The sequence below is a fragment of the Microtus oregoni genome, unplaced genomic scaffold (assembly GCF_018167655.1).
Source record: "Microtus oregoni isolate MIOR12 unplaced genomic scaffold, Mior012 000015F_ref0000493, whole genome shotgun sequence".
NCBI lineage: Eukaryota > Metazoa > Chordata > Mammalia > Rodentia > Cricetidae > Microtus > Microtus oregoni.
Genome location: NW_024543074.1, coordinates 25,335,827 through 25,355,503, shown reverse-complemented (window position 1 = coordinate 25,355,503; position 19,677 = coordinate 25,335,827). Strand labels below are relative to the sequence as shown.

General features: G+C 41.6%; 1 protein-coding gene and 1 pseudogene across 2 annotated transcripts; both read right to left on the bottom strand.

Moving 5' to 3' along the window:
• Window positions 1–455: 455 nt before the first annotated feature.
• Window positions 456–19,677, bottom strand: Aspa (aspartoacylase). 2 transcript variants are annotated; one of them, XM_041664630.1, is made up of 6 exons: window positions 19,311–19,677; window positions 15,099–15,297; window positions 12,750–12,843; window positions 8,905–9,012; window positions 3,717–3,826; window positions 456–839 (listed from the first exon to the last, which is right to left on the bottom strand). In XM_041664630.1, the coding sequence occupies exons 1-6, from the start codon at window positions 19,541–19,543 to the stop codon at window positions 642–644; spliced, it is 942 nt and encodes a 313-aa protein (XP_041520564.1). In that variant the 5' UTR covers window positions 19,544–19,677; the 3' UTR covers window positions 456–641. The 2 variants fall into 2 exon arrangements, with proteins under 2 accessions (XP_041520564.1, XP_041520566.1); XM_041664632.1 differs by having other exon boundaries at window positions 15,099–15,294.
• Window positions 13,642–14,060, bottom strand: LOC121456078 (annotated as a pseudogene).

Genomic DNA, 19,677 nt, shown 5'->3' with positions numbered 1-19,677 from the left:
GAGAGAACCCACTTCTGAACATTGTCCTCTGACCTTTACATATATATATTGTGGCTTGAATGTGAGTGCGCGCGCACACACACACACACACACACACACACACACACACAATAAATAAATACATGTAAAACAAAAAAAATCACATTTAATTAGACAGCATTCATTCATGGTACCAGGGCCATGAACAAGATGGCATATAATTAGAAATTCTGAAGACTTTAAAGAAGTCAAAACTTAAAACTATTCTGTAGTATTAGTTTTTAGAAGCACTTATGCATTACTTAAAAATGCGCATTCAATCTATCTCACTGTCTTGCTATGTGGAAAACTTCACGTAGCATTGATTTCAGTGTTATCTTTTGAATGTGAAGCTATGTTAAAGCTACCAGAATGCAATGCAACACAGAAACCAGAAACACACTTGCCTGAATGAGCAGTATGTAACTCATTCAGAATATATTTGAAAGACATTCATTAATTTATTCTTTTCTTTCAGAAACTGGCCTGGATGCTTACTGCTTGAGGCATGGGACTAAGTGCTGAGGAAAAGAACTAGAATAAGGCACATCTCTGCTCTTGGGGCATTTACAGAGTCCTGAAGGCTTGCAAGACTCCCAGGAACTGTGAGCTGGCAGTGATTTTTAGTGCACAGTGGAGCGGATGCTTTTTGCGTTGAGTGTTAGCTTGGTTGTCTTTGCGAATGCTTCTTTTTTTTCATAATATGCAGCTTCATTCACAAACACGGGGTACACGGTACAGTCTCCACCCAGTGTCATAGTCTTTCCATCAAGAGACACAAACACGGGATCTCCAGGGTGTAACGGTTTCCAGTCTTGATCCTCTCAGGAGACATCAAAATACATTAATTAATTACATTTGGCTTTTCCTCCTGTTTTTAATTTGTTTCTGTCAGACTGTAGATGACTAACATTGTCCATTAAAAAAGACATTCTCTATTGAAAAGACACAAGAGGGACGCGTTGAGATGTATGTGAGCCTTCTAACACTAATGCTTCAGACCACAGGAGCCTTGGAGCATCTCCAGCAAATTGCTGTGCTGAGCAAACATCTGGGGAGTTGGCTAAGATGACTGTCTAGACCAGGGCAGGGCCTAGTCCTCTGCATTCCTCACTTTTTACAGCAGCATCAGCATTGCTGGGGAGGCTGTTAGAAAGTAGAACTCCACCCCCTGCTGAGACCCACTGAAAAACAATCTTCGTGTGAATGAACTGACTGAAATTGAGAAGAGCCGCCCACGGTACTTTTTCTCAGCCACCGCTGCATTTCAGAATCACTTGGGAGCCTAGCATACTCTGGTATTCGTGAGAGGAGTTAGCCTCGTCTCAGAAACACAGGTCCTGATTCTTCCATCCCAGGGAGAACAGGCTTAGTAGATATTCAAACATATTTACTGAGATAACAACCTATCAATCTCTCTTATAGAAATATGAGAGAGAGAGAGAGAGAGAGAGAGAGAGAGAGAGAGAGAGAGAGAGAATGGTATTGAGAACTGACTTTAGAGTTCTGCACATGCTAGCTCTATCACTGGGTTATACTCCAAGCCTTCTTTCTATCTCTTTCTTTGAGACAGGGTCTCACTAGTTTGCTCAGGCTGTCCTTGAACTCACTCTATGATCAAGGAAGGCCTTTAACTTGTGCTCCTCTTGCCTTAGCCTCCCCAAGTAGCTGGGATTACAGGCTTGTGCCACGGGACCTAACTTGAATCCTTCCTTATGGTCTAGCAATTCCAACAATCTTTCCTGACTTTGGGACCCAACACTAATCAAGTTGGTTACTGTGCTCATCCTGTCTTCTCAGCCTCCGCAGGACTGCTTTTGCATCTTTGAAGGATGTCACTGAGGAGAACACACTTGAATAGGCCCGTGCTTGAGGCTGCTGTGGCCTTGTCAGCTGCCTGTTTCCTGAGCTTGTTTTCTTCCTCTCTAGCCCACACTGGCTTTAGAGACCATTGCTCATGGCTCCTCTGGTTTCCATTTGGCTTCCATGAAGCTAAAGGCAGGATATGCTCTATTGGTCTGAATTTGTGGGCAGGATGCTTTATGAGGTTGCCTGATGGCTATTAGAGCCATTAAGTAGGGATCTGAATCGGATCAGCGGTTTTCAACCACGGATACTCATGCCAATAGTGTCAGATTAGCTGAGATGCTTGGCACTGTTAGTTTTTAGAAAGTTCTCTTTTTTGAAGGGAAATGTCTGGGGTAGAGGGGAGGTAGAGGTGTTGGGAAGAGTGAAGTGTGTGTGGGGGACTGTAGAAACTGTAGTAGGGATGTATTTTATAAGAATTTAATTTTTTTAAAAATAGAAAGCTCTCTAGGTGATATGTATTCGTGGCTGAATTCGTCTCTTTCACCCTTTCACTCCAAGGTCTAATGATGGAGTGGGTGTTGCAGCTGTTTGAGATTGCTCTTCTTCCCTGACATGTCCTTTGACCTCTCCAGACTTCAGCCTCCTAACTGCCCTGAGAGCTCCTTCACTCTGGCATTATTGACTAAACCAGGCAAGGTGTGATACTGGGATTCAGAGGAGAGTCATGGGACCATGTCAGGAATGCCCCAGAAAAACAAGTTCAGGGAGGTGTCAACTATGGCCAGCGGAAGAGAACATTAGTTGGAGATCTGTCACTCATAGCTGTGTCTCTATGGGACAGTTCTGATTTTTTCTTTTTCTCTTCTGACATTCTATCCTCATGCCTTCCCATCTCCTCTCTGTTGGAGACAAGGTTTCCCACTGTAACCCAGGTTGACCTCAAATCTGCAATCTTGCTGTCTCATTTTCCCAAGTGTTGGAATTATCAGCATGCACCACAATACCATGCTCAATGTCTATTCTAATATAAGAATATAAGGGCTCAGAAATTAAAAACTACATCGAGTTGTGGTGGAACACTAATGTAATCCCAAATTTGGGAGGCTGAGTTAGGAAAATCATGACTTTGAGCCAGCCTGGGCAACAATGGGAAACCCTTTCTCAAAAAAATTAAAAGCCAAATAAAATGTATATAATTTCCCCTACAATTGCACATGGGTAGGCATTTTCAATTCTGGAAGTCTTGTTTGGATGTCTCTCTTCCCCCCATTATGAGGTTACAGTATCTGGCTATCACCATTTCTAGATAGTACATCGGACTTCAGTGTTTCCAGACTATTTATCACACAAGACTATAGGCCACACTCATAGATGTGCCCGTAGAGCCAGCACACATTATATGTGGCAAATACCCAGAGAGGGTCTGGGGCCCTCCCTGCTATAGTTTGAGGTGGGTAGTGTCTCCCAGTGGTCCAGGTGTTAAGGGCTTGGTTTCTAAGAGTGGTCCTATCAGGAGGAGATGTGGATCTGTAGGAAATGGTTCCTCGAGAGAAGCCCTTAGGTCACTGAGGATTCTGGAGGGGGCTGTGGTCCTGTCCTGCCAACACTTACATCCTTGCCTGTGCAGTTCTCTTGACCATGTGCTTTTGCTGCGACCCTAAAGTACTGCAGCCACTCTGAAACCTCCAGAGTGGTGAGCAGAATAACACCTTTTTCAGTTTACTAGATTTTTTCTGTCATTTATTTCATTATAGTGATGAAAGTCTGACTGATATGTTACTTTAAATACTAACAAATTAGCTAATGGGCACAAAATGTTGTTTGGAAGTAAAATTATACCTCAAAGTAGAATACTATTATTTTCAGTGTTTCAAAGAAACAGATGTTACCTGCAGATTAGGATGGATAACAGCAGCCACTTCTCCACTTTCATTCCTTGGATAATCAACTTTCTCCATTATTTTATAGACTTCAATAGCACAGGGAGGGAATTCTTTTCCTATGGTAAGAGATGGCCTGTGTTAATCAGAGCTAGGAAGAAATGTCCTAGAAAACGGAAGCTGGCCCTTTAAGGAAGGAAGTGAAGAGTGCCGCAAGGCAGTCAGTCTGTTATGGAGGCTCATAAATGTCAAGAAGCCAAGCGCACTCTGGGATTATTTGTCAGTATACTCCCCACAAGTGCGGAGACAGAGGTAGAAACAGAAGGTACACATTTCAGTGTTTGCTAGGACCACGACCAAGAGAGCCGCCGGGTTCTCTTCTGGTGTTCCTGGCTGTGTGTTCTTGAGCAACTTGCTGGCCTTCTGCAGGCTTCTGTTCATTAACTGTCAGACGAAAGTTTGGACGAGTTTAAGGCAGAGTCCTTCCTTCTGACACTGCGCGACTGTGTGTCTTCACAGAGACATCCAGCAAGCTAGCTGGCTTCAGCATAATGGGTACATTGCACCTGATTCAGCATAATGAGACAATGCACGTAATTCAGTATAATGGGACACTGCACATCTGACAACCCCGGAGGAGGGACCTTTAGGGATGCAGGGAGTCTGCTCAACAGTGGAGTGTAATCCTCAAAGATGGTGCAAAACTAAACAACCCAGTGCCAAGAAATATTAGCAGCAATAGTTCACAGACACAGGAAGCAGTCCCTGAGCCAACACTGGAACCTGTGTCCAATGGAGGGCTATAGTGTGCTGTGGCTGAAGCCTAGAGGAAAGCCTTCCTTTCCTTGGAGTGGAATTGGAATTGGGAGATGGGTCATCACTTCTAGCTGACTTTTCTTGTGCAACGTTCTAGCCTAGAACTTAGCAGCTTAACGCATTGATTCTGTAGGTGACCAGCAGCTCCTCTGGTTTAGTCTGGCTTTGACTGATTTCTGATTGTCTCGATGGCACATGCGAGGTGAGCTGGCAGGTCCTCTGGCTGCTGAATGGTATGGGATAGCCCCACTCTCATGTCTGACATTTGAGAGGCTGCAGCTTGATCTGTGTGACTGTGTGCTGGGGTCCTTGAGCTCTCCATCTTGTAACCGTTTCCTATCATTTTGGAAAGAGGGGTTCCCAAGAACAGTAAGAAAACAAGCTCCAGGGTGCTAGTCTTTTTCAAGCTTCTGGGGCATAAAAACAGATTACATGGCCAAGTCAGATTTAAGAAGAAGGGAAGAACAACCTGGGTGATGCAAGGATGCAGAGGGGTGTTCTGTAGTCACCACCCCACATCCATGTTACAGGGAATACAGACTGTGATTTGTAAACCATGTGTAGTGGTCCTCATAGGCTCGCATGTTTGAATGTTTGGTCATTAGGGAGTGGAGATACTGGACAGGGGTTAGGAGGTGTGACCTTGTTGGAGGAAATGTATCACTGGTGGTGGACTTCGGGGTTTCAAATGCTCAAGCCAGGCCCAGTGTCTCTCTCTTCCTGCTGCCCGACAATCCAGATGTAGAACTCTCAGTTACCTTTCCAGCATCATGTCTGCCTGCAGGCTGCCGTGCTTCCCGTTATCAAGGTGATAATGAACAAAAAGCTCTCAATGTAAGCAATCCCCAATCAAATGCTTTCTTTTATAAGAGTTGTCGTGGTCACGGCATCTCTTCACAGCTATAGAACACTGACTAAGATACCATGTCTTCCGTCAGGTTTGTGCCTTCCACTTGATTGTTTAATTTCTTAACACACTGTGGTTCAACCCCTGGCATCTGAGGGCCTGCTGTGGATATGTTCTGATCTTCCCAACACCAGTTCCACCAGACAGCATGGACCTGTCCTCATACAAGGGTCATAAGAACTGATGTTCAGTTTTATGACTTCCTGGAGGTCAAAGGACTCCCACATACAAGAAGCTCTTGTGGCCAAAGGAGATGCTCCCTGAGGCTAAGGGGCAATACCTGCCACAGGGATGGTCCCTGAGGCTAAGGGGCAATACCTGTCACAGGGTGCTCCCTGAGGCTAAGGGGCAATCCCTGTCACAGGGTGCTCCCTGAGGCTAAGGGGCAATACCTGTCACAGGGATGCTCCCTGAGGCTAAGGGGCAATACCTGTCACAGGGATGCTCCCTGAGGCTAAGGGGCAATACCTGTCACAGGGATGCTCCCTGAGGCTAAGGGGCAATACCTGTCACAGGGTGCTCCCTGAGGCTAAGGGGCAATCCCTGTCACAGGGTGCTCCCTGAGGCTAAGGGGCAATACCTGTCACAGGGATGCTCCCTGAGGCTAAGGGGCAATACCTGCCACAGGGATGCTCCCTGAGGCTAAGGGGCAATACCTGTCACAGGGATGCTCCCTGAGGCTAAGGGGCAATACCTGTCACAGGGTGCTCCCTGAGGCTAAGGGGCAATACCTGTCACAGGGATGCTCCCTGAGGCTAAGGGGCAATACCTGTCACAGGGTGCTCCCTGAGGCTAAGGGGCAATACCTGTCACAGGGATGGTCCCTGAGGCTAAGGGGCAATACCTGTCACAGGGTGCTCCCTGAGGCTAAGGGGCAATACCTGTCACAGGGATGCTCCCTGAGGCTAAGGGGCAATACCTGTCACAGGGATGCTCCCTGAGGCTAAGGGGCAATACCTGTCACAGGGCCTGAGCTGCACTCTAGTTACATCATCAGAACTATTATTCCTCAATGCGGCCTAAGGGGATTATTATTTACATAGGATGTCTATGACACCTTTAATGTTTTCTTAACTTTTAAAGTAAATTGTTGTATAGCTGTTGTACTTAGAATATTTTTAGATTTATTAAGTGGAAGATCCACTCACCCACCTCTTCACCAATCACCATCCGGTTGTTAATTACAGACATAATACATAAAAACATCATTCCACTATAACTAAGTTAGCCTCCCTTAGCCCTCTTCTCAGTAATCACTGCTGTAGCTTAGTGTGCTTTTTTCTAGAGCTTTTCCTATATATATATGTACACACACACACACACACACACACACACATACACACACACACATACATACACACACACACTCCCATTTCTGGAAAGTGATAATAAATCAATTATGGTAAAGACTGGGTTTCATTGTGTAGCCCAGGTTAGTCTTGAACACTGAACTCATTTACCTCTTACTTCAGCCTCCCCAGAACTTAGATTACAGAACAAACCATCACACTTAGCTTACTATTATTATTTTAAAGTCAATTTGTTTACTGTATGCTTTGGTTTACAACGTGTGTGTGTGTGTGTGTGTGTGTGTGTGTGTGTGCATTGCATGTGGGTATGTGGTTGTGAGCACCATGTGCATGCATGTGAGAGTCATAGCAGGGTGTTGAGTGTTGTCCTTTGTCACTTTCTACCTTATTGCTTTGAGACAGGTTCTCTCACAGAGCTGGAAACTTGGTATTTGGGCTAGGCTGGCTGGCCAGTGAGATCTCAGCTTTCACTGTTCTTTGTCCCACAATGCTGGGGCTACAGGAATGGTCAGCTATACCTGGATTTTTATGTGGGTGCTAAATATTCAAGCTCAGGTCCTCATGCTTGCAGATAAAGTGATGGTACCCACTGAGCTATCTTGCTTTTCCAAAATTAACAGCTTGATTTTGAAAAAATTAACACTTTTGAAGACTAGTCCAATTTTGGTTTAATTAATTCGTCACAGCCATTGAACATTTGGGCCATTTCCATTGTTTTATGATTGGAGACGAAGCTGCAGCAGCCAGCTCTTATGTAACACACTGGATGTGCATGCAATGGTGCTTCTTTGAGATATGGAGTTGCTGGATCCTGTGGTTTGTGCATTTCAAGAAGGATGTCCTGAGGATGCAGCGATGGCTCAGTAAGAGTAAGAGTGCTTGCTGGATGAGCATGAGGACCTGAGCTTGGACACCAGCACTGAAATAACAGGCCACATGTGACCATGTGTGCCTGTAACATAGAGAACTGAAAGGAAGGAATCAGAAAGATTGCCCAGTTTGTGGCTGCCAACCTAGCTCCAGATTCAGTGAGATATTCTGTCCTGGAGGAATAAGGCAGAGAGTTGTAGAGCAGGACACTCAAAGTCCTCACATGGCTCAGCAATACACTGACACACACGTGCTTGTATACCATATACATAGGTCACACTCTTTTATACAAACAATAGATAAACAAAAATAAAATAATATAAAATTATACCCTAAAGGGTTTTTACCAAATTACATGATCACCAGAAAGGAATGAGAATATTTTTTTTCCTACAGCTTTGCCAAAACTTAGTATCGGAAATATCAGATTTGAATATTTTCTTAATCTCATGAGTGAAAACATTTTGTACTCCTTTGATTATTCATGATCCTGAACATCTTACGCTTTTTGAACTTGTGAACTTTCTAATCATTCTTATATTCTTATCCTGCATATATTAGCTGTACACAACGATGGGTTTTATTTTCAAATGTGTAGGTGATATGTTTTGATCACATTGATGCTCCATTATTCTCTCCTTTCCCCTCACCACTCCTGTTCATCACTTTGCGCTTCCCACCCAGTCCTTCCTACCTTTGTGTCTTTCTTCTAACCCAGTAAGTTTCTTTAGGACTTCTCACAGAAGCATGGCGAGGGAATTTACAGGAGCATGGGCAGCTGACTAGTGGTTATGCCATCGAAGAAAATGTCTCCCCAGTATCCATTAGCCTTCTAGACCCTCATAGCAGGGTGGGCTTCATCTGTCTTTGTTGTTCAAAATTTAAATTAATGGGATAAGAAAAATGGCTTGATTTGGGAGCTTTATTTTGAGAGCTGCTTTTTTTTTTTTCGGTTTGTCTCTACTGGTCATTCCTTGAGGAATTATTGAAGTGAAAAGATACTTTTCACTCTAGGAACTGACTATGGCACACGTCTGTAATGCCAGCCCTTGGAAGACTGAGAGTTCAAGGCCAGCCTAGGTAGTGAGACTCTGGTGTGGGAAGGCAACACACACACACACACACACACACACACACACACACACACACACAGCTAACTAGTTAAGATCATAAATGTGATAACTATGACCTAGATTCTCTTCATATTTCAATGTTTAGTGGTTAACTTTTACATAGAGACACCCCCTCATGGATGTACAGAAACATACAGAAACAACTGCCACCCAACACTCACCTTTGTTGAAATGGTGTATAAAATCAAGAGCATGTTTAACCATTCTTCTCATTTGGTCCAAAATATCAGCTCTCAGAACACCCTGAGGCTGGGGACCAACTTCTATACCTATGTACAGAAGAAGACACATCACTTTTATGTAAGTAGTACAATATGCTGAAAGAATAAGCATTTAAAATATAAAGATCTAGGATCCCAGTGTTGTGACTGTTTAATATCATGGAGAAAAGCAGAGACAATGTCAGAGTAAATACAGAACATGGGAACCCACAGAGCTGTGCTGAAGTAGGAACTCAGGGCTATCTTTTTCTTTTATGCTCTTCAGTATTGTCAAAACATTAAAAACTTACTACTTAGTAAAAGATGCAGACCAAGTGAGGCTGATAAGTAATAGGTAACCACAACGAGAAACTGTCATGGACTTCATAGTTAACTTAGCAGGATGAAATATGTCTATGTAGTCAGAAATCTATCTAACTAAGCTTGGGTTTAGTTTATGTGATTATTGAGCAACATTCTTGCCTTTACTATAACACTATATCTATAACTTACTGGTAAGATGATGCAAAGTTTGTTCTTCATTTTCTGTAAAATTAGATTCATTTCTTCTATTCCAGTAAAACTGTGCCTGTACTATCATGTCTTTCCATGCTCAACACTACAGAATGTTCCTTCTCTAAACCACTTGTCTAGTCCCTTTCTCCTGCCCAGCTTCCCACAAATCATCCCTTCACTTACCACCTTCTCCATTCTTTGAACCATTTGCAAATTCTAATCTGCACACCATCATTTAATTCCACAAAACTCATAAGTTCCTTTACCCTCATCTGATTTTCACCCATTTCTACTATTTCCTAGTCTATTAAAACTTATATTTTCAGGTGGTGGTGCACGCCTTTAATCCTAGTACTTGAGAGGCAGAGGCAGGCGGATCTCCATGAGTTTGAGGCCAGCTCATGGTCTCCAAGAGCTAATTCTAGGACAGGCTCCAAAGCTACAGAGAAACCCTGTATTGGAAAATCAAAAACCAACCAACCAACAAACAAACAAAGAAAAACTTATATTTTTATCATGTTCTTGTAAAATCTTTGTTGTGCTTATTTTTCTTATGTGTATAAATAGATCTTTCTTTACATGCGTGGTATCATAGGTCTTGGTAAGGTATTTATTTATGCATAAATAATTTGTAAAACTCTGAAAAATATGTTTCTGGATATGTCTGTGTATTGTAGGAGAGGTTGTTTATCCACCTCAAGGTCATCTTTCTTCATCCTAACAGAATCAGAGTTTTGGTTGAGTATCCACAGTACAAAGATAAAAGTACCTTGTTTTCAGCTCAAGAGTAAGTGCTGAATGGCTTAAGGCACTTACAGTAATCCTAGCACTCTAGTGACTGAAGGCCCCAAATAAAGGATGTGCAGGGGAGACCCGAGACACTCTTTATTTAATGATGTTTAGAGAACTACAGTGTATGTCTTGTGACCACAGTAAAGACATATTCAAGATTGTGGAACAGACGAATAAAAAGATATTGGTCCCTCACGATGTTGTGAGGGAGGCAGAAGATGTGAAGAATAAAAAGATGCTGGTTCCTCATGTTGTTGTGAGGGAAGCAGAAGATGTGGTGTAGTAGATAGATCTACATGGAGAGACAGGGCTCCAGAGTGATAGAGGTGGGTACTTCATGCCCAAGAATCATGTTTGTTTTCCCAAGATGAGAATATTTTTCAAAACCAAAATTAAGTTTGGCCCAAGATATCTCATCCGTGCAGAATCATTAAATCCATAGGATATGACCAAGACACATTCAGGATGGAAAGGAAGAAACAAGGGTCATAAAAAGTGCTAAATTTGAGATGAGGTTATGCCTAGAATCTAAGAAGACTGTGTTGAGGGTGGGGAGTGTGAATGGATATGCTTGGGTTTGATTGTCAGGCTGGTTGCAACAAACTACAATTAGGTTTATCTAGAAGGATCCTGTGAGACTTGAGGCAACTTGGGATTAGAATGGTCCTTATACTGTTAGTAGCGGCTAAAATAGGTTTGTATGGACACTCTTTGTGACTATAAAATGTTGAATAAAAAGGTTTTTCTTTTTCTTGATCTTTAGTGTTTTTATTCATCATTTAATAAATAAACTCCAAAAAAAGTTTCAAAATCAGAAAGTGATCTGGGAGTGTCATATATCAATCTGTTGATTTCATTGGTTAAGCAATAAAGAAACTGCTTGGCCCTCATAGGTTAAAACATAGGTGGGTGGAGTAAACAGAACAGAATACTGGGAGGAAGAGGAAGTGAGCTCAGACTCGACAGCTCTGCTCTCTGGAGCAGAGACGCCATGCTCCTCTCTCCCGGGCAGACGCACGATAGCTCTGCTCTCTGAGGCACACGCGATGAAGCTCCGACCCAGGATGGACGTAGGCTAGATTCTCCCTGGTAAGCCACCTCGTGGGCTACACAGATGATTAGAAATGGGCTAAATTAATATGTGAGAATTAGCCTAGAAGAGGCTAGATAGAAATGGGCCAAGCAGTGTTTAAATGAATACAGTTTGTGTGTTGTTATTTCGGGGCATAAGCTAGCAGGCGGCCGGGGTGCTGGGGACGCAGCCCCACCGCTCATATTACAACAAGAAAGAGAACACACTAACATTTCTTAGTTATAATGTATTTATAGTTCCTTGGGTTAAAATGTTTGAAAATTTAGCTCTATTTGCAAGGAACCAACATATCAGCAGACATTTGTTCTAACTAGAAAAAAGTACCAGCCATAAATACTGTAGACCAATCCTGATCTGTCAGACTTCAGAAGTCTTATCCTTTTATTCAGTGTCGAATGGAACCAGGCTGTCTATCCTGTTATTATTATTGCAGTGCTGGCGTTTGGATGAAAGCCCCCATACATGCTATGCAAACGCAGCCTTATCCTGTATCATTTAGGCTCTGGCTTGTGTTTATTTTTGTTGTTCTATCTGTATGTCTATCTATGTATTTTGAAGTATTAGAATACTAGGCAAGGACTCTATCACTGAGCTATAGGCTCAGGCCAAAGCTTTGGTTAATTTAAACTATGTAATGTTATTGGATATTTAGCCTATATAATGTAAATATATTTGGATATAGTTCTCTAATTAAAATAATAAATTACTTTAACCATGTAACAAAACATCCTATCAATTGAAGAGTTAGAGTTATTTTTTTAAAAAAATTATTTGCTCTTATTACTTTTTAAGTATCTTTCAAATTACTCTTGTTTAAAACATCTGAGAGCTAACAAAATAGATTTGAGTTGTAGAAACAGTTTTGCTTACAGTGTAGCTGTAGATAATTAATTATACTAGTAGGTCTCCCAGGAATCAGAATGGAGCCACCCCCTACTATAGCAGTTCACCACTACGGAGTGATTATCTGACTACAGTTCCATCTTCTCATCAGACCCTGGGCTCCTTGAGGTACGACTGTGTGTCTTGTTCACTGCTACATCCTAAAGGCCTAGCACAGGATTGATCTCCAACAGATACACAAATATCTATGGAATATACAAATCCTGTATGCAATACAGTTTGGTGGAGTAAGAGAAGGTTCTGTTCCACTTGAGTTTTGGGAATGAGGAGAACAACAGACTAATTTGAGAGTCTGAGTGTTACAGCAAATAAAATACTAGGAATAAATCCAGAGATCTGCTCAGAGAATTCAGGAAATTAGGTATGGTTAGGGTTTGCCTACAGTTAATCGGTTCACCTGATCTTTATAAGATTAATGATATGGGAAGTAGCTAGATTACGCTCTTTGTATTTCAGTTAGGTTGTATTTTCTTTACCTGTGCCGGTAGGAAGTACAACTTACCAACAGGATACTTGGCAATGGAACGAGTGGTTGCATATTTGAGGGAAGGATGCTCAATAAGATAAACATAACAGGGCAACGGAGCCAAGGAAGTCTGAACAGAATTGAAAACATCGTTCTTAGTATGCAAAGTAAGTTTTGTTCTCTTGGCTGCTACAGAGTCCATAGTTCCTTCAATATGCTTTATATCAGAATTAAAATTAGCCAGACAGCCTTATGAAATAGTCTCTAAAACCTACTGTTATAACTTTGAAACCAGCAAATGAATTATATATAAAATCAAAATATATTAGTTTTCTGGGCAAAAGGTACATAAAACAATACCCAAAGATGAAAACTAAAAATAGGAAATAAATATTCTTTCTGAACATATTTGACTACTTCTGAAAACATTTTGTTTACATCTTTGTTTATACTTACTATTCAGCAGAGTATTGGCCTTAAATTCTGTTACTACTTATGGTCCAGATCTCTACAGCTGCTGGGTAATTTCCTCCACAATTTCTGCTCATTTCAATGAGAAATTGAGCCAGGTTTCAATTTGAGGCAAGAATTTCACTATGGAGTTCTGGGTGGCCTGGAACTTACTACGTAGAGTTAATTTATCTCAAACCCACACCTGCCTCTAACTTCTGAATTCTGGGATTAGAAGTTTATGCCACTACACCTGGACTAGCCTCTAGGTTTTCATAACTAATTATAAGCCACGTGGTTTCACATATGGTAAGGAAAGCATCCAATTTTTTCTTCAGTGAGAAAAAGGTTGCTACATTATTGTCTTCCCACCCCCACCCCCATTCTGACCCCAGAAGCACTAGGTAGTCACTGTTAAAACTCAAGAGAAAGGAAGAAATAGCTAATCTTGACATTTACTAACCCAGCATCTTTTGTTCTAATGCTTCTTGTTGGCAGCTGCCACCTGTCTGGTGTTCCTATCCAGATCGTTCTGTCCCTGAGGTATTAGCTTGTGGCACCCATATTGTTCCCTTTCTACCATTTTGACCTCTCCAGTGCTTGGAGGAACCAGTTGGCCAGACTTTTGGAGCCTCTGCTGAAGTGGCTGGGCCTGACACCGTTTCTCTGCTGTCTTTCATAGATCTCGGTCATGGAGTTGACCCCATACCATCATGGAGGTACAGGTGCCGTGCTGTGGGAGAAGCTCATGTATAAAAGCAGCTCTCCTCGCAGGGGCAAGCTTTTCACTTCTGGCCAGCTTGACGGTGTCCATCCTTTTGGGGACTTTTTGAGGAAGGCTGCCAGAGCTCTGACAAATTACTCCTGGTTAATATCTTTTATAGTAACTCCAGGCATCTATGGTCTCCATACTGCCAGTCATAGGAAAGGGCTATAAGTTACACCATAAGCTAAGTGCTGTAACTCTTCTTTGCATTGAAGACTTTTAGCATTTACATGAGGTTAAGTGTTATCATGCCCGTTTTATAAAATAAGGGAAGCAAGGTTTTGGGAGATGAATAAGAAAGTCAGGATTTGAACTCAGGTTCTCTTGGACATCTATGTCAAATTCCTTCTACTAAGTCATACCAGCTCTCAGGAAGGAAGAATATTTATTGTAATAAACAGATAATTCAGTATTTGTGATGGTGCTGCTGTTCTAGCAAATTTTTCTCTAGTTGTAGATACCAGATGGTGGAATTTTTCATTCTGCAGATTTCTGAGCCTCGTCTTGTAGCTGAGCATACATCATCATGCTCAGCATTCATATCCCATCAGAGGTGTTTCAGTCACAGACACCAGATGGGGCCCAGGGTAAGATGCTAGGAGGCCAACCAAGACTCTTTGTCTTTACACTTTAGTCAACCCTGAATGATCTCTTGAGTTTTCGAAAGCTGTGCAATTGACATGTTTCAACTGTGTCATTTAAATTTTGGTATTAATTTTATTTGGTTTTTACCAAACACCATGCTTGGTGACTATCTGGATAAAATTTATAACTTTGTATAGTCAAGTATTTATAGACTTTTTAAAAATTATTTTCTGCTGGGCGGTGGTGGTGCACGCCTTTAATCCCAACACTTGGGAGGCAGAGGCAGGCAGATCTCTAGGAGTTCGAGACCAGCCTGGTCTACAAGAGCTAGTTCTGAGACAGGCCCCAAAGCTACAAAGAAACCCTGTCTCGAAGAAAAAAAATATTTTCCTCATTGTGTTTATTGTTTTACTTCTTTTTCTCTTCTTGCCAGCACCGCCTCTTCCTTTGTGTAGCACTTCATCAAGCCTCACGTTTGGCCATGGGATACAATCCAATTCTCTTTGTCCCGCCTTCCTGACATCTTACAATGACTTAAATAGAAAGGATCCTAAGCTACCACACATCAATAACTTTGAGATTACCTTAATATAGTGAAACATCTGGATTAAAAAGTCATTCTTGGAGTCCTCGAGAATAAGAGTGCAGCCCATGTTAGAAGTCGTGTTGTGAAGGTCAAAAACAACATCGTAGGAATTGTCACTAGTTTTTGGACCAAATAAGTGATTTATTTCTTGAGCCCTTCTCACTTCATATGGCAAATCCTCTGACATCTCCTTGCTGCTTTAGCGGAAAGAAAAAGAATAACGTCATCTATGGCTACAATAACATAAATACACAATGGGGATGGTACACAAAGAACAAACTGTAAACCTCACGTGTATACTAAAGACCCGTGCAGAACATGAAAATGTATCAGAAACTTCTGCAAATGAAAAACTGCACCTTTTCTCCTGCTGATCCCATATATCTGGTGCTGCACTGGTGTGCTTATAAAAATGCTAGGTTTATTGATGTGGCTGGTCTTGGGTAAGGCTTTGCAAGTGGAATTTACCACGTGTCTTCAACTTTGAAAAAACATAAGTCTTTAATTTGATAAGCACTTCCTTGTAGTTATGGAGCATTGCTTATTTATTATGGGTCCAAACTTCATTCTCCACCACCACTGTGGTTCTCGTGCAAAGACGTAGTTCAACTCAGGTGCTTATGTCTTTATTGGGATTTTAAATTGAAGACTGGGTATGATTTAGGACATGCTTTACAAACAACAAACCACAAACCCTCCCAAAGTACAAAACTTACCAAACATACTTACATAATTTTTCTGGAACAAGGGTTGATAGGTGATCATTATATTCTTAAACGGGTCCATCTACCCTCTCTTTACTATTTCCTTTTACAGTGCTGAAGATTGAACTTTGAGCCTCATCTAGTTAGGCAAGAGCTCTGTCACTGAATTACAGTCCTAGCACTTCCTTCTTGTTCTTTCTAATTTTGAGACAGTCTTGCTAATTTTCTCAGGTTGGCTTTACATTTATTCTGTAGTGAAGGGAGGAGGATTGCCTCCTGCCTCAGCCTCCCAAGTAGCTAGAATTATAGGCCTGCAGTTTTCTGAATGAAATTTACAATTTTAGAGATTCAAGAATTCACAAAGGTTTTTGTTACTTTCTTCATTGTTGTTATGACTTCACTCGTTTCTTCTCCTTTCCTCCTGCCTGTCAGCACCGCCTGTGTCAGCATACTTCCCCCGGCCTCTCAGTTTGACTACGGAAGAGAGCTCTGAGGGCGTTCAATTCATGATAATGGCTTAAACTTATACTTCTCTATTTTTTCTCAAACATACATTTTTTACATAATTTTATATATTTATATTACCTGGCCATTTAAAAAAAATAGTTTGTATCAGAGTCTTTCCTGCTTGGAAATCTCATCTGCAATCAGGAAGGTGCATCAGCATTTTTGTGATAATGAAGCCAAGACCATAAGGAATAAAACAGAACATGTGAAGAAAAGTACAGTGGGAAACAGATGAGCCAAAGACATTGGTGACTTCAGGGAGCTACTGCACCGGGGCCACCTATATTTGCATATAAAGTTCATGAACAAGAAGTTTAGATTACTATTCTTGAGTTTCTATTTGCAATCAAATACAGTTCCTAATGTGATCTATTTCTCTCTCTCTCTCTCTCTCTCTCTCTCTCTCACACACACACACACACACACACACACACCCCACAGGCAGTTTTCAAAGTTAACTCAAGATTAGTTCTTATAAGATTAGTTTATATTATCTCACTCCAGAACTTATTTATTTCCATTTGGATAAATGACACCATTACCCACTCAGATGTTCAGAGTCAAGGTTTTAAGTTTTGAAAGGTAGTGGACACTCTGAATTCTCGTGCCTGGGGGGTCCATTTACCATAAGAAGAGTCCCACAGGACCAGACTGCAAGAATAGACAGGGGGCAGACCTTGGGCGACATTAGTAGCCACACTGCTATAATAGCCGTGTTGCAACAGTAGGTTGCTTAGATCTGTTCTGGATAGTAGATTTAAAAAGAGCATCCAGCAAGGGAAAGCAGATTTCTATGCTAGGGGAGTGCTGTGGTCACCACATGAAGAACTCATGGGAAGAAGCCCGGGTCAAACTGGATGTATGTACGTCCTGTAAGAGGCTATACTATCTGTCCACAGAGGAAGGCTGGCTTTGTGGAGTGCCTATATATATCATCATAACAACAATGAAAATATATATAATTTTTATAGCATGAGAGAGAACCCAGTGCCTTATCCATGCTAGGCAAGTACTCTCCCATCTGAGATACAACCTCAGTCCACTTCTTGAATTATTTATTTTAAAGAAGGATCTTGATAAGTCGTCTCAGCTTCCTGAGTAGCAGAGATTACAAATCTATGAATTCAGGCCTGGCTGGTCTGTGGAGTTCTGTAAAGAGTATGTGGGAGAACTTACCACACCAGACAAGGGGGCTGGAGAGCAGAGATGGCTCTAAGGTTGCCTCTGTGAGGCACTTGTGGATAATGGTGTCAGCATTGAAATGAGGGATGTAGGAAAAGACAGCTGCCTAGAAGACGGCGGAGAGGTTCGTTGGTTATTTATCTCATGATTTTCATAACCACCGTGAGACAGAGCTGTCTAACCTCTGAAGACTGTTAAGACTAAAAAAGAGAATGTGAACCTGTCACTGAACAGGTACTATTGGCTGTTCTTAGTAAGAAAACTCGCCCCAATCCACTTCAGAGCTAACTGGAAAGTTAATACACAGGTTAAAGGATTAATTCTTCAACAAATCTTACTTGTCATATATGTGCTAGTTAATAGCTATTTTAGGTGAATAAATATTAATTGTCCCGATATAACCCCAATCATGAAGATAAAAGTATTTCTACAATTTAAATTTTGCTAATAAAATTATTTGGTGAACAAAATAGCACTGCTGTGTAACTTCCGGGGAAAGCAAATATTTTGCAAAGATGAATTTTGTTTTATCTACGTTCTTTTGTTCTGTGATAAGACTGGGCTGAGGAATTCTCTAACTAGCATTTATCAACAAACAAGCGTATGGCCAGTCTTGCTAGCACAGGCCTATAATTCCAACTGCTTGGCAGTGTGAGGCTGGAGGGTCAAAAGTTCAGGCCTGCCCAGGTTACAGAGTAAGCTTAGGGCCAACCTGGTTAGTTTAGTAAGACCCTGTCTCAAAATAAAAACTAACAAGAGTTTAAGTACTTGCATGGACAGTGCCTCCCATAACCTAGTGCATCAAGACAAGAAAGCAAGCACATAGAGCTGTTAGGTGCTCCTCTGGGTGCCTTTCATCTTAGCTAGCAGTCTACCAACCAGCCGAGCGTAAAAACCATCGTGTACACTGCTTTTGTATGTCCGCAACACCTGGTAGATGCTTAACAATATTTTTAAGTTAAAAAATGATGCTAGGAAAAACACTTAAAGGCATATACAATAGCAAATATTATGATATAGACAAGGGAAGAAAAAGCTGGTATTTATCAACCTAGAGTGTGGTGACCACACACACCACATGGAACTGTCTAAATCAGCTGTAACCCAAATTCAGAGAGGTCGGAGGAGGTGTCTTCAGCCCTCGCTTTCCTCAGCGGTGATACCCCACCACTAGAGATGAACACATCTCTCCCTCCGGCCGCACACTGCCCTGATGCGCTCAGGCTCTGGATGCTCACTCACTCTTTCACTCAACAAGCATCAAACAAAGCCTCATCATTTTCTCAGCTAGAACTTTACATAAACACATCCTACAAGAAAGCACAGTGGTGAATTTCCCACAAACAGCATGTTTACAGTGACCAAATTAATTTACAAAATGACTGAACATTGACTTACTCTTATTTTTTGAGAAGAATTTCGAGTCTTATTTTTATTTTCACACATTGTCCAAGCTTGCCCAAACACAAATTTCATGCATAGGATTATTATATTTGTGTCTTTCAAGATACATGAGTCAGAAATAATAATCTTTCCCATTTGTTGCTTTATACTGTGTGGCATACAATAAAAAAAAAAAAAGAATAACCAGCGAAGCCCGGAGCTGTAAAAAGTTTACAGCAGAGCATGTGAATGCTGAGTTTGGATAGTTGCGTAATTCACAATGCAGCATGATTAAAAGCGAAAGTGATCTTATGGGTTAAGGACGCTCTATGTACGGGTCTGACCACTGACTCGAGCAAGCACATGTTCTCTCTTCCAGTGACTACTGCTTTTCACACAAGCAAGCTCTCACAGAATACAGATCACAGTCTTACCTAAGATTTTCAAGGTTAAAAACACGATTCAGGTCACAGTCAATGTATCGGGCACACTTCTCCACTGCTCTTGGGTTGGTTATGAATGGCTTCACCTCCAGCCCTTCTCTCTGAATTTCAGCACCATTCTTTAGCCAGTGAGTAACTAGAAACACTCCTGTCAGCTCATTTCCGTGAGTCCCTCCAAAGATAGCAATCTTTTTAATAGGTTCTTCAGCAACACAAGCAGTCATTTTACCAAGTAGACTGGTCTGATTTCTGCAATTCACAAGAGAGGAGGTCAAAGGACGCTTAACTCCTCAGACAAGTTTCCAAGTTTAGATCTAAGCAAGAAGTGCAAAGTACAGAGTTCTCGAGTATTTAACAA

Coding starts and splice junctions, on each gene's coding strand:
- Aspa (XM_041664630.1), bottom strand. CDS start 19,543: ATGACTGCTTGTGTTGCTGAAGAACCTATTAAAAAGATTGCTATCTTT. Junction 12,844..15,098: donor AGATGTTTCACTATATTAAG/GTAATCTCAAAG, acceptor AATTCTGTTCAG/ACTTCCTTGGCTCCGTTGCC. Junction 840..3,716: donor TTATCCATCCTAATCTGCAG/GTAACATCTGTT, acceptor GTCTCCTGAGAG/GATCAAGACTGGAAACCGTT.